The 15,781-nt window shown below is 40.7% G+C and overlaps 1 protein-coding gene across 1 annotated transcript in view; it reads right to left on the reverse strand.

The window, feature by feature from the left end:
* T265_00034 (hypothetical protein) overlaps positions 1-15,781 on the reverse strand; it is a gene marked incomplete at both ends in the record, with an annotated part of 82,312 nt that overhangs the window by 22,123 nt on the left and 44,408 nt on the right. The window contains 2 exons of the mRNA XM_009163691.1: positions 4,431-4,541; positions 8,856-8,887. Of these exons, the coding sequence (XP_009161955.1) occupies positions 4,431-4,541; positions 8,856-8,887 (143 nt within the window). The remainder of the gene's footprint in view (positions 1-4,430; positions 4,542-8,855; positions 8,888-15,781) is intronic.

Below are 15,781 nucleotides of genomic sequence, written 5' to 3' on the forward strand. Positions count from 1 at the left end.
AAATAAGTTCCTATATATATATATACATATATATATATATATATATATGTATATATATATATATAAATGATGTGACCTATTCAGCGGTGGTATTAGGCTTATAATCTACCCCTATTAAGTAACTGATCGCATATCAAAGACCTGGTCTCACGTTCCATCTGGTTTCGAGAGTGATGGTAGCGCGTGAATCTTGAGAATGGCTTAGGTATGCCAATCAGCCCAGTAACATAGATTGTTAAAAGCCTTCCCAGACATCGATTTTGCTTACATCGGCGAATGGCTTTCAGGTTTAGCCTGCTGTATAAGTGTGACATTTCGGATACGTTGTATGACCAGCTGTGTTATCAACATCAATTCGTCTGAATTCAGTGGTTTTCTAAGGGCTACTGTTTAAAGAACCAGATCAGCCTATCGAAATGTTGGTAGCTCGGAAGCGCACACTATTCGAATGATGGAGAACCATTTGTAACCCCTGTGGCAAGCTAGGCAAAGAAACCTAAATCCGCCTGAGCGGCAACAGGTAAGCAGCTCAGCAAACAGCAAGCAAAGGTAACTTGAAGGTCCTATACCCACTGTCCGTTAAAACATGAGTCGTAGTTTTCGCTTCTAGGCTACCATTTCATAGATTACTAAAGCTCCCTCTCCTCCTCCGCTATATCTAGTCGTTATGTGCTAACATTAGGCTTTTTCTTCAACTACGAGATCACTATTTTCTCTTCCTACCCCTATCCACACTCAATCAAGTTTGTGGCCCAACCATTTTGACGGGATGACGTGTATTATTACGATCCCTCTGACACCTTTGCCCTGGCCTTTTTATGCATTGTTTGACTTGAGTCAACCGAGAAATAGGATACATTTGGAGATTGCTGACAGTATCACCAGGCCTTTGAAATTATTCGAATGATGCGCCAGAGATTTTTGCCAACAAGCCTGGTGAATTCCACTTTCCAATCACTGTTAAAACCTTTGTGTCGATCCAGGAATACCATTAGTCAAGCATAAAAACTGCACGACAATTCACCATTTTGTTTGCCAATCGGAACTTGGTAATTAAAATGTCGAAATTGGTCAGTTCCGGTCCATGGTTGACGTTAGCAAAAGCGTTGCTCGGAGGCAAGTCCCCTGTTAAAATGCACTGCTGTTAAAAGTTTTTATAACCATTTATATGACAGATCTCAAAATTCTTAGACAGCCGATCAGATAATCTATCACCAACGACTGGTGACGCCGTCTGGTTAAACCGTACGCAGAGAACATTTTTCTGAACGGTCTCAAACGCGTATGGACGAGGCCAACCTGGTAAACAGGAGGCAGTATTACGAGCGCACTTCATATGACTTCAAGCACAACCGAATCCAGCCAAACGTTATCGTTCGTCCTCGTCATCTGGACCTCTTAACAGATTTCACGGTTGACAGTAGAAACTGACATGGAACATTTTGGACGCGCTTGAACTGAGAAAATGGTATTGCTTCCTTGTCGGTTTTGTAATAATAAAGCTACTGACTCAAAATGGGAAAGTTGAATGCTCAACCGTAAAAATCTTGCCACGGGAAACAGAGATTCTACGATAATTTTGAAATTGTTCACTGGACTCATAACATCGCCAAAATTTGTGTAGCTACCAACGACCGGTTTCATCCTTCTTGGGGCTCATTAGATAGGCGCATTATACAAGTCCTTCTAAACTTCATTTTCTACTTGAGCCCAAGCTGGAAGTAATTCGTCAACTACGCTTATTTGTACACTCAACTGGTTTCAACGGAAGACTCAAGTGAATTTCAGGTCCAAGATTTGTTTCCTTAGATGCAAACCAACCGAACAGTTTGAGCATTCTTTCTAGTTCCTGTTCGGAAACTACACTGACTTTCATCCTGAATCCAAATTCTATCCCTAAACGTAATGATTGCAACCGGAAATCAAACCGTAATAATTTCATTTAATAGGTGTTGTGGAAGTTGAAATCTGGCTGCGAAACCATCAAAAGTTGAACCCGTTTAAAACGTTCCCACGGTTCGCATACTTGAGATTTCCACCACGCACGCTCACACCGCCGCTGTTACCGCGACCTCTGACCGTCTACACTAACCCTGGCCATCTGATGCTTCTCTCTGTTCTAGATGACATTTCTTTGCCTACGTTCTACGTAATACGTGTGACTTTATGTACTTAATGATCACTGATCTTTTTTTGAATGTATTTCGAGCGTTTAGGTTGATTCCATTCGAGGGCTAGATCAGGACGATTCAGTGTATCACTGTTGGTCCACAGATTGTCGTAACGTGTTGATGTTCCGAAATGGTCGTGTATCCATATCCCTAGACGTCTCCGAAAAACCTGTACGATAAGGAAAGCCTTTTTCATAGATTACAGCTGTAGCCATTCCTGAATGACGCGTTTTAAAGCATGTCACCTTGTTTGAGGACATAGAATAACTGTTTCACTGACATACTATCTTCGGCAATCCGTCTGGATGTTTGCTACCCATGACAAATATGGCTTGGAGTGATTTGATGACTGGGTTCACCGGGCCGGTTGATAAACAGACTTGATTGCTTGTGCATATTTGCTTTTCTCCCTCTAGTTCTTCAGTATGAATTCTACAAGTTAAAGTCTAATAGTTGCCCGTTATTTATCAAATCTTCTTCAGGGGCTGTCGAAAAATTCGGAATAGGTATTGGATAAGTACGCTCAAGTTCACTGACGGATTCTCGCCTAAAGCGAACCAACCAAAACTGTTCTAATTCTGTGCCATTAACTTAGATTTCTGTGAGAACGGTGAGGATTTGACACTCGTCATATAGTTCTTCAACAGGTTTGTAAGTATACATTGATAACCTCCACCGCTCTGCAACATTGAACCTTGCCTTCAACATAATTTCCAGTGATGGTTGAACAATATACGTCCTAAACGGACATTCGAGGAGATCAGTATCATCATCATCATCATCATCATCATCATCATCATCATCATCATCATCATCATCATCATCATCATCATCATCATCAATCCTCATCAAAACAACATCAACATTAGCATGATTTTACCGTAATCCTCGCGATCGTCATCATTGTTGAAGAGTGAGCAAATCCACACTAGTTGCAATGTCCTCGGAAATGTGGTGAGAAACGGACGATATTTAGTTGCAGGCGGACCGCGACATTATCATGGTACCCGATAGCCGGAGTGGATAACCATAACCAACGGTTGGTCACCACAAAAACTATAAGAACACTACCACCTTAAAGGATTAGTTTGCCTCACATAATGAACGCTTCAAAAATTGCTACCAGAACGGTTTGTCTATAAACTGATCATTTCGGTTATTACGCGACACCAAATAACACATTTCAATGAATTACAAGGAAGCAGGACTAGTGAAGAGTTACACAACCAAATAAATGAAACTGATGCAACTAACACAACTAGTGTTGATTAGAAGATAAAGCTTCCATTTTCATCACACTTGTAGAACATATCTACGTAAATTATGTGTAAATGGGTAGATAGGTAGGTAGATAGATAGATAGTAGATAGATAGATAGATAGATAGATAGATAGATAGATAGATAGATAGATAGATAGATAGATAGATAGATAGATAGATAGAATAGATAATAGATAGATAGATAGATAGATAGATAGATAGATAGATAGATAGATAGATAGATAGATAGATAGATAGATAGATAGATAGATAGATAGATAGATAGATAGATAGATAGATAGATAGATAGATAGATAGATAGATAGATAGATAGATAGATAGATAGATAGATAGATAGATAGATAGATAGATAGATAGATAGATAGATAGATAGATAGATAGATAGATAGATAGATAGATAGATAGATAGATAGATAGATAGATAGATAGATAGATAGATAGATAGATAGATAGATAGATAGATAGATAGATAGATAGATAGATAGATAGATAGATAGATAGATAGATAGATAGATAGATAGATAGATAGATAGATAGATAGATAGATAGATAGATAGATAGATAGATAGATAGATAGATAGATAGATAGATAGATAGATAGATAGATAGATAGATAGATAGATAGATAGATAGATAGATAGATAGATAGATAGATAGATAGATAGATAGATAGATAGATAGATAGATAGATAGATAGATAGATAGATAGATAGATAGATAGATAGATAGATAGATAGATAGATAGATAGATAGATAGATAGATAGATAGATAGATAGATAGATAGATAGATAGATAGATAGATAGATAGATAGATAGATAGATAGATAGATAGATAGATAGATAGATAGATAGATAGATAGATAGATAGATAGATAGATAGATAGATAGATAGATAGATAGATAGATAGATAGATGTAAATAGATATGCAATGGCAAGCACAGTCATCCCTATCGGTTCGGACAAATTGGAAACTTACCGACCACTTCTCCAATCATGAAGCACAAACATAAACCAGATGCAATAAGAAGTTTTCTTTTGGCGCGTTTATCAATACCTCGGTCGGTGGTATCATCGTGACAGTGACCACCTGGAAGAAAGTCATGGAGAATATACCACAAGATGATTGGATAGAATAACGAAAGAGGAAAATGCATTCGAAATAAAACAAGTCTGGAACCAAAGATTGTCGTGCCATTTCCTTGGAAAAGCTTGCAGATCGGCTTGTTCCAATAACGAACGCAGTTATCATAGATTCGTTTGTATACAGTTGGTCCACTAGTAAGAATAAGCAGTGTCCACGATCGGCATGGCCTAACTTCCTTTCCAAAACTCAAAAATATTGGAACTGATACATTTTGGTAGAGAAAACCGAAGTGATTTGACTGGGTTAGACGTATTTTCACCAAGGAGATCTGTGTGAAAAATATATTTGTGTGCACACTATCAAAATAATGCAATGAAAGGTGACATAGTTCGGAAATCACATGGTATCCAGCTTGGTAATTGATTTCATCACGACTTAATTACATGATTACCTCTAGGTCCTTTTTTGGAAAATGCTAGTTAAATTCTAACTGCGAATCATGTGGTTGGTGTTCTATTTGTTGAATTTGACCAGCTTGTTGCAAACATGTCACTATTAGACAAGATAACCTCGAACACCTCTAGTCACGCATGATCTAAACAAATAAGACGGCTGATCAGCCATTATTCAATGTTTTGGCAAGCCATATGTCACTCATATGCAAAGTGGTCAATCTGTTTGGATGGAAACTTTTGGCGACGTTGACCATGCGATTTTTGATTGATGGTATATAAGGATGCCTCTCAGGTTCAAGTGGTCGGAGTCAGATCAACAGTCAACAGCAGGTTCATGCCACCGTAAGCTTTTTTTACTTCAGCCTATCCTTCCTTGTCTGTGTCAACCAAGCAAGTTGAGAAATGAGATTAAAACTGAGTTGGATGTGAGGCCTACGGTCACATCTTCTGTCCAGCCGACCCCTTGGATATAACATTGCTTGATATCATTTTCAAGTAGCATAGCTGTTTGTCATACTTTTCAATGATCAACAAGTGATAACCATCCATTTCCAAGGGGATATTGAAATTTCGGCAATCTTAGGTTCCTTCATCACCAACACATTTGTGCCTCCGAAGAGTAACAGCTGAGGAATTTCTGCGCTTTGTTTGTTACACGAAAAGCTGTATTTGATTGAACTGAGGCAGTCTTTTAAAGTTGGATCAACTCAGATTTGATCAGCTTCATAATCAGTGTACTTTGATCCGCTGATCAGTTTAGAAAAGCACTTTGAATAATGTGATTGCAGAACAGGCGAATTTGTTTCACGTGGTCCGGTGTGAGACAAAATAAAGTTGTCCACACTACCGATAAAAACAAAAATGTTACACGAGTAAATGCTAAAATCATGACCGGCTTAAAATGCCCCTAACGTATTCCTGCGGGCGTGTTATGAAGTAATTAAGATAAGGTAAATAAGGCAGTTACTATTGCTTTGAGAAAAGTCAACATACGTGAACAGCGGCTTCCTAATGGGGAGTGAAGAGTCTATTCCTTTACCCTCTGTCTACTAGACTTCGTTGGTTGAATAAATGCTAGCTATCAGTGTACGAACCCATCTTAGTAGACGATATTTCACCAGCGTTTTCAGTCTTCGGCCAATTGGACTGGTGTATGCACCGGTGTTTGCACCACTTTGGCTGCAGGTTAACCGATGAGCATAATGACTGGCTGGCAAAAATTGACGTCATTGAATGTAGTTTGTAAACTTTACCACCCAGGTGTACTGTACTAAGTATTTGGTACATGGTCAGAGTTAAAATACACTTGAGTCAGTCAGAAGTGTAAGGGATTGGTTAAGGGAATGCTGAGAGAGATACGTGACCTCCTTTGGTATTGTGATTGACACACCAGCGTCCCTCGCCCTGAAACTTTTTATAGGATGGTTGTGTGACTGCGACCTACATTCGTGCAATTACAGCGGATGAGAGTGTTGCATTGACCACCTTATGCAAATGGGTTAAGTTTTCGCGAATAATACAGACGTACATGCGTTGGGGATGACCTCTGTCGGGTCTTTTATGATCAACGAATCTCGAATGTTCACTTGCCAAGGGAAACAAAATGATGCCTCGAAATCAATACCTACTCCGTGGACTGTTGGACACGTCCATTTTTCACCAGTATTGAACAGCCTACCTCTTGTGTACTGAATTGGAATTATCAACTTCTAGTGTGTTGTGTCTCGTAGTTGTACAACAAGTTGCGCAAAACTCCTGGACTTGAAGAGTCTGTTGACAACTGCCAGGGACATTGTCTTTAATGTTGATCTAAGTCTGGTCTGGCTAAAGGCACTGCCATTAGGAGTAGATTTGCAAACCGTATATCGTTATTTTGGTCCACTCGCACAACTCATATCCACCTCATCCTCACCCAGAAAGCCAGTCGCATTGTACATCTACTAAGTATCCACCTTGCAAATCAATTCACTCATCTGTTTTCACGACACATCAGAAGCTTGCTATGTCGCAAACACGGATCTTAATACGGGAAACATAAGTGTTCCATATAACCCAAAAATGACACGGAGTCGGATGGTTTCAGTCCAAGTAGACTGGCTTGTGTTTGCAAACAAGACTCGCCATGAGCTACGGTGTTGCGAACCTCGGCGGAATACGGTCTGTTGATAATGGAGCACCTTTTCAGTGGGTTGTTTGATTGCATCGCCTTATTGCTCAGAGTTAATTCAGTAAACTCAAACATTTCTGACGGTATACTGTAGCCTTATTGCTTTTTGTAACCCTATTGATTATGTTTTATTTTGGATACGAACGGCGAGCCGTATAGTTAACGGGTTCCCATGATGCCGCCTGGACAGCTGTCTTTAAACATTGTTTAGAGATATAGCCCACCTCAAGTGTTTGTTTAAGTTCTGGTCACTTTCAGCAATGTCCACTTGTCGCAAACTATGTGCTTTCAGGTTGAAACACGAAGAGTTACCCAGTCCTTCGTGACCTATCATCTCCGTTCTCAATGTGTTCCCTTAACCACTTGCGGAAAATATCACACGTAAGCTCCAGTTTACCAGCCTCATTCATTCCGAACGTCACTATAAGAAATTCCTCTGGGATTGGCAGATAGTTGTGCTGACGAAACCCTAGCACTAAGTAGATGTTCACGGATACCTTCTCGATAAGTAATATCTAAGGGACATAGCACTCCAGACAGAAGAGGAACAAGCCGAAGATATATACTGTCACTTTTTGACGTCAACAGAAAAATCGCATCCATTTTGCAATTCTTGACTAGACGACAAAATTCTTTCGATGCGCGGGCAACTTTGCGCTTCGCTCTGCCTACGGAATGATCGGCTGGAAATTTTCGATTTTGTGTCCAATGCAGCACAAAACGGCACTTGTCCAAACCGTACTCCATACAGCAAGACTAAATATCATTCCGGACAAACCCCTGAGGTACCGGTATCTGTACTGCAGTCAATCAACCTCAGAAAGAGCAACAAAGGAACACAAGCACAGAAACATAAAAGTCCGTGCAGAGAGTTTCACCACAGTGATCAGTCTATACGGATCATAGATGGGCACTAGTCGATCATGCAATGTATCACAACTGAACTGCAAACATGGGAGAGACTACACCAGTTGCGCTGACCGAAAATCACCATCGGTTTTTAAACTGATAGATATGAATGCTAGTAATCTCGAAAGAAGGCTGGAGATGCGGGCGGAAGACTGACTTTGGACAATACTGCCTAATTCTGACTCAACTTCGAGAAAAAAATCCGAAGCATCGGTCACCAGGTATCAAATCGAGACAGAATTCAGGGTTGAACTTCACTTTTCTTTCCACAGCGTGCAACAGCTTACCTTATATGTCAACGTTTCTTGAGTAGTCATCAGTCTATTCAGGCTTTTCAAGTGCCTGGAAGTACTTAAGCGATAATTCGGCATGATTCGTTTGTCCTGGATCCCCATAGCTGACAAAACGGACCAGGTAAATTATTTCATTCGGTTGTGTATGCCAGGTGAAGTTTTTGCAAACCAGATTTAACAGGCAGCATTATTGTGCTTACATCTACATCAAATACTGTAGTTGCGAATGTCACCATCTAAATTTCATTTCTCGGGGCAGTTTTTGAAGCAAAATGGAGCAGCAGTTCTGTCTTGCGTTGCCCGCTTCTACGTTAGTTTGTGATTCAGTGAAGTTCAACTGAGTTCATTTTCTAGTTGAAGTTGATCCCATACAATTCGCTATAGCTTCTATAACAAACGGACAGGTGAAATAAAGGACTATCTGAGTGAAGCAAGCTAAGATGAGAATTACTAATTTGGCGCCAACAAACGTAAACAGAATATGATCACTCACGTGATGCGTCCGTAAATCGTCGACTGGGAGAGCTGAAATGAAAAGGGCGAAAGAATCGCCTATTAAGTCTTAAGTGCACCTGAATTTCATCTCTCTTGATATGAATAGCAAACAGGACAATTCGCTTAGAAAGTAGAGGAGTGTTCTCGATGGGGAAGCAAAAAGATGCCAGGTATACGGTTTGTCGGCCAATATGCTTCGACTTCTTACGTCAGATGAATTGCCTCAAACTTAGGAATGAACAGCCTTCCGTAGTCAGACAGCAATAGCATCCGATGTATGATGAGCGAACCGAGTGGAAAGCAGGTTCTTCTTCCAGTATAGAGATGACATTCAAACTGTCGCGTACGGCTAGTTAACCGACAACTGGGCTTGAAATACCAAGACAAGGCATGACCTACAAAATTTACATCGCATTGTTTCGGAGCGTTACTCTGGTATTAGTGATTTAAACCTCTAAAAACAGACATATTTCGTCCTCGCTACCGTCGACTTTATGCAATTTGCTCGTAAGCTAAGATATCCCGCCAGCCCACAGAAGTGTCTGAGAAGTACCCAGTCAATGGGGCGATCAGCACGGGATCGTATGAGTAGAAATTGTTTGTTGAGAAGATGGCGATACTACATCGTGGCATACTGTAAGTCGGTCACACTACCGATCGGTCATTTGTAGATTCTTTCACTAACCAGAAAGCCTCTGGCTGGAGTCTTCCTTTTGGCCCATGGATTGTACAGCGCTCCATGCCTCCTTAACACGATTGAACTCACTTGATGCATGAAAACCTGGTTACAAATGCTTTTAGAATTGCTACTACTTTCCTGCTACTGGAATCCTGACTGAGCATGCATCAAATAAGATGCGCTGCTCACATAATAACTACTGCGGTGGGCAAGATTTATTGAATGAGGAAACCGACGTTCAGGCTACGAGAACATCTATCCACCTTCCAATCCCTGCAACTGACAGCATTAGTGTCGTCGGTCAAGAACCTTACACTTAATTGATTTGCTCGTGTACGTTTACTGTTACAAGCCATTAATGGGTTACCACCCATAGATCACGAGGCAGCAATTATTTTAAAATAATACCAGGTTACAATGAGTTCATACAACAAGACAGTAGTGTTCTTGAACCCCATAGGGTATTTGTTTCAAAGGCGATAGCTTTTTTCAACTAATTTCGTGGATGGAACAGCGCACAAAATATCAGTGTATTGCGACCCCCGTTACCGCAGTTGATTTGAGTTGGCTGCCTTTGGGACAACACAAGTGCCTCGTCGTGCGACTTTAGCGTGGGTAAATAAACGTTACGCAGAAATCGTCTGCTGCATTTGGTCTATTATTCTTTCCCTGTGTGGTAGCACTCGAAACTGTTGCATGTATTCTTCACCAAGCGAATAAAATCTTAGGCTTCATTTGGAAAAAGGTATCCGTCGTTTTGCCTTGGAGACAAAAGGGCGAAAGATAGCAAAAACCGTCAACGATCTCCCGTGATATGGATTCACTTCAAGAAAAAATGACAAGCAAGTATGGAGGTAGGGCTGCAAGTACGGTGAAATAATTCACGGAAATGGTCACCATCTATCCCCGTACATTAACTAATGTTGCAAGGATGGTAAATTTGCCATGCCGGAAACGGAAATATGGCCTTTTTTGCATCTCTTGCGTGATTGTCTTTCCAAGGGTTGTCATCTCTCTAGTGATGAAATGTAAATCACAATAGGTGGGTTTCTATCATCTTATTTTCACAATCCTGTACATTTTACCCAGGACTTTGTTCTGATCTTTTCAGTTGATTAGAAAGGCATACCTTTAGCGTTACAGAATACCATAAAGCAATGATATATTGGAGTTTCACTGAAACAGCTTGGTTTGAAGACGTGTACTCGATATTATGAAACAGCAAGTTGTTTTCCCTGGTAATCGAAAAACTTCGGTGCTGACAATGATGAACGCACGCAGCGTTGGTATCGACATTAGTCAATAGATATTTGGAGAAACGGTTTGGCTGGAATGGTACAAAATGACCGCATCTGATACGAGAATTAGACCGCATTTGAGACGCCATTCATATAGAATACTCGATGAACTGTACAGGCCCTCTCGCTCTTCACCCCGTATACTGAACTATCAACCCATCCTTGTGCAAAATTGCAGATTTTAGAGGCTTGTAAACATTAACTTATCGACTGTTCAAACTGGTGAAACTAGCACGTGACGCCTACTTTCACGTCCCTTGAAACTCGACCCAATCCAAAGAGGTCGCTGAGTAGTTTTCACTAAATCTGAGACTCGCAAAACTCACGGAAGCGAATTCTCATCCCAAACGTTTTGGCATCAAACCCAATAGCGCATTAACGACTGCCTGGTGTGATTAGGAACTTGCCTCCTTGTTTTACAGTTAAGCTCCGTAGAAGAATTTACTCGTATCATCAAAACAACTAAAATCGAAAAAGCTATATTCAAGAAATTGCTACGTCAAGACCATTCAGAGTGCCTTACTCTACGATCGAATCAAAATTCTTCTTTGATTTATTTGTCCTACTTGAAGGTGCAGTGCATCTGCCGGTATACAGTTGTGGTGAAAATCGAGGTCGTATATTGCCTCGTGTCAGCAGACTTCACACCACTTTTAGCCCTAAACACGCATTTTAAATTATCACTCCACATTTCATAGAAGATGGCGAACTAAAATCAGACTAGTGAACATAAAGCTAAGGAAGACACAAGTAATGATTTCAACAATGTCTACTAAGGGTGAAATCAGTTTACTATGAATTTTGGGATTAGGGGGAGACTGACATCACCAGAGTAAACAAGTAAACGACCAACCCATGGGTATAAGTTACAAACCTCTCCGTGTATTTCCTCGTCAGTAGAAGGCCACCAGCACTCCCTTGCTTCTCTATGTCATCAGCTTGATCGTAACCCGCATGAAGTGCTGCGGTGTTCATTATGTACGCACATTCGGTTATGCACTTGATTGGGTTAAACGTAGCTTAAATGTATATAATCAACCGGAAGTACGGTCCACCCACGGTTGCATTTGCTTGCTACCCTATCAGATTATCTGTGTTACGGCAAGAGAGAAAGTCAAATTTACCGCTTCGGTGAGCTGTCTTAACAAGAGGGATCATCCGAAGCCAGAGTTTTTCTCAAATGCAACATGTGAGAACATAACCCCTCCGTCCCTCTGTTTATTCAACGAAAAACCGTTGCAACCAGTGCGCTACGTCAAACCGATAGGACGGACTGTGTAGGATCGATATCGTCCATTTTTGTTGATAGATTGCGAGGCTTCGATTCAGTAATAAACCATCAGAAAATAAATTTATACTACTTAACCTAGTCAAATAATTCCGAACGCTCAGACAGATAGTATGTTACGTAATGCATTCGATACGTTGCGAATTAATTACACGCGCGGTGCTCTCCGAAGAGAGACAACACCTTGAGCATGGTCTGTCAGTGCTTCTCTTGTCAGTCGTCATAGGGACAAAAATCCTGGTTTCTGTGTTGTGTGTTTTCCTCAAAGCGATTGACATTTTTGGCGAGGAACCTAATTGTATAAAACCGGAGGAAGAGTACCTTTCTACACATCGTATGCAATATGATCTGGTTTAGTATGCCCAACCTTCTCCTATCCGTTCACTGTTTGATGGTCAAAATCTTCAAACTGGGCACAGCGGTGGCGACAGTAAAAACAGTAATGGCTGGCTTTCAGAGTATCTGCATTAGAGACTGTTCCTGGATGGTATGAGGTACTTCTTGGTTGAAGCAAGCACCTACAGGAACTGTGTAACTGTGATTGAGCTGAATAAAATTAAATAATAAAATCAGATGGCCCGCAGAATGAATCTAAGAGAAAATAACTCTTTATTCCGTTGTTCCTTCTTTCCTTCTAGTGCATAGCTTTCAATCCAAACGAACGAAGGACGGCGGCTGAGATAACGCTAGACTGGCGAAGTCCCGACAGGAGCTATCAACATGCCGGATTTGGAACCACGGGGCTTCCAATAGCTACATTCTCTGCTTGACCGCTTAACCATCTCGAGCTCTTTAGTATATCGTATATGTTATATTGTCATTGCCTTACTGTAGTTGACTTATTGTTCAACAGGATATTGATGTATGTATTTATTAGTTTTTGTCAATTCCAAACCATATTAAAAGGTCTATGATTGCCTTCGGAATCATAGATATGGTTAGCCGTCAATTCAGGCTGGAGTTAAAAGTTAATAAAAAGTGCAACAAATTTGCACCCTTATCAAAGCTTCGGCTATATCGGCAAAGGGATTTTCCATTTTTGCAATTTTTTTCTTAAGCTAATTTTGGCTAATGTATCATTTCCATGTTTTATTAGGTTTTGCCTTATCAACCCATCCTAGCAGTTTTCAGTTTTGGGCATGCGGCGTATCAACCTGGGATATTCATAGAAAACAAAATCGTTTTTCCAAACCAGGTTGTAATGTTGTGCTCTGTAGTCTGCTTAAATGCGCCCATTTGTTGAATGTTATGTAAAACCTTGTGATCGATCTGTACAAGGGACCTATCGGCATGAATAAAAGGAACCATCCTACGAGACTCTTCTCCCACTGTTCTGCTTCATTGTGTAACTCTACTTCCAACATCCCAGCAGCTGACAACCTCTGTGTTCCGTCTGCACTTATATCCCACCAGTTACCAATGTGCTGGTTGAGTAGAATCATTTTCCAGGTCATCAGTTCTTATGGCACATCTCCGCTTGTGCCTTCATCTTCACAGTCTTCCTTCGAGTACCATATTCGTATACTGGCGGCTATCACCCATCCGTGTAACCCTGCTTCCAACATTCCAGCAGCCTGTGTGTTCCGTCTGCACTCAAATCCCACCGGTTACCACTAGTTAAAGTATTTTCGTAAATTGCAACTGAACGGATTTAGGAAGACAAGGACAACCAAGAACCCTTGGTTAGTAGAATCAACAAAACTGAACCAGCTGTCTGAGCATACATGGGCCTCGGAAACTGAGGACTAAAAAATGCATCAGTCAATGTGTCGGTCCAAAGGCTAACATAAGAGCGCCAAACATCTTCATTTGCATAATCTCGTTTCAAAGGAATAGCGTTTTGATTACAGAGTATGAAAATGCAGAGTAAAAACATCTGGAATTCTTCGCTGAGGAGGCGCCACTTTTGTGGACATCTAAGAAGGGTTTCGAAAATTTTCAGAGGCCTACTTTGGTTAGATTGCTTTTCGTTAAACTGGACAGGCATGCATATCTCAGGAGTCGTATGTGCGAATTGATAACGGACCTATTCGTAACGACACACTCTCAGATAAATTTGAGAGAATAAATGTTATCCAGCTCACACAAAAAATTGGCGCTTTGTGAGGCAACAATAAGGGGTCATCCCTCGTATCCTTGGTTTCATATTCCCCATAATAAAAGACCAGCAGTTCTGCGTGATATCACTGTTTTATGCTTTTTTCATATTGTAAGAGAAAACAGTACTTGCTGAAAGCCCACTTTGTTTTCAAGAATTGAAGGATGGTGGTTGTGGAAAACCTAAACCTAAGCGGCAGATCCTACGTCCATTCGTTACGTCTAGGATCCACAATGTCAGACTGCAATATCTGCCTATTGCAAGAACGCAAAATTCAACGTTTCACAGCGTGGCTAAATGAAAATGAACTGCATGAGACTTTGCTTTTATTAATGGTTTAGTTTATAGGTGAAGCCAATAATACTAAAATGACGTTTCGTCACTGTTCAATAATGTTCCTTGATAGGAAACCGTATATGTGACATCGTCTGGGGGCATAAGACCCAAGATTAAGCATCCAGAAAATTTAAAAAAGACTAACTTTAAGCTGTGCGATCTACATCCCAATAATGCTTCAGCGTATGTCTCTCAGACAGATTGACAGATTTGTCGTGGACTGTCCACTTGGCAATGCACTCTTCCTTCTATTCGTCAAAATTCCAAACCAGATAGCTACATTTGACCCATGACAGCTATGTAGATTTCTCCTGGTTCGATACCTTGGTACTTAGAACAAGGCAGGAAAGAAACTCTTCTCTCTAGGCGCGTTAGAGACTTGATGTCAAAAACGCTGTAGACAAACTAACGGGAGCTGCATTTTCACGCATTCCTCCTACACGTCCTTCAACTCAGAAACTATCGCCATTCGCTGCACCACCCGTAGGATCCAGGTGGAAAAACATGTTTATGAGATGCTCTGAATCGAAAGGATACATTTCTGAAAAAGACTTATATGGAAGTGAGTCTTCCAACAGACTTCTGGTGAAGCAAAAGCAACCCTTGTGCCTCAAAAATATCATTTACTATGCACCTAGAAATATCTAAATGCTTGCAGATGGTTTGCACACGCCACTTAATCAGTGGAATTAACGTCCGTCGAATAATGTAAATCTTGAAATGAGCCATAAACGCGACCAAAATACCGGCCACTTGCACTAATAATCTTCCAATTAAACCAACTGAAAGACAAGTTTGCTCTTCGTACCATTTCTGTGTCCAGTAATCATTTTGGCAGCTTCTTGAAGGCGTGTATACCGGGGCCAACAAGGCAGCCAATCGATTTGGTATCTGAGCATACTCCGATGCAATTTAATATGGACAAATGCAAAGTTATGTTTTAGCCAAACGGTGTTATGCCGAGTATGATACCAACGTTAAAACGGCTTTTGAACCCATTTACTGAATTTTGCTAAAGATGCCAACTTCGAAATACTGGGTGCCTTGATGATTGATTATCAATTGTGGTAATAAGAACATCCCGCTCACGTGATATTCTGTTTCAAAGTCAGTATTCCTAACAAAAGGGGTAAACGCGGTCTATTGTGCCAAATCTGATCTGGGGAGGGACAGTTATGTAGTCCCTACAAGTTGACAACTCCAAGAGATTTTTCGTGATCATACA

Source organism: Opisthorchis viverrini (assembly GCF_000715545.1).
Source record: "Opisthorchis viverrini unplaced genomic scaffold opera_v5_1, whole genome shotgun sequence".
In the NCBI taxonomy this organism is placed as follows: Eukaryota; Metazoa; Platyhelminthes; class Trematoda; order Opisthorchiida; family Opisthorchiidae; genus Opisthorchis; species Opisthorchis viverrini.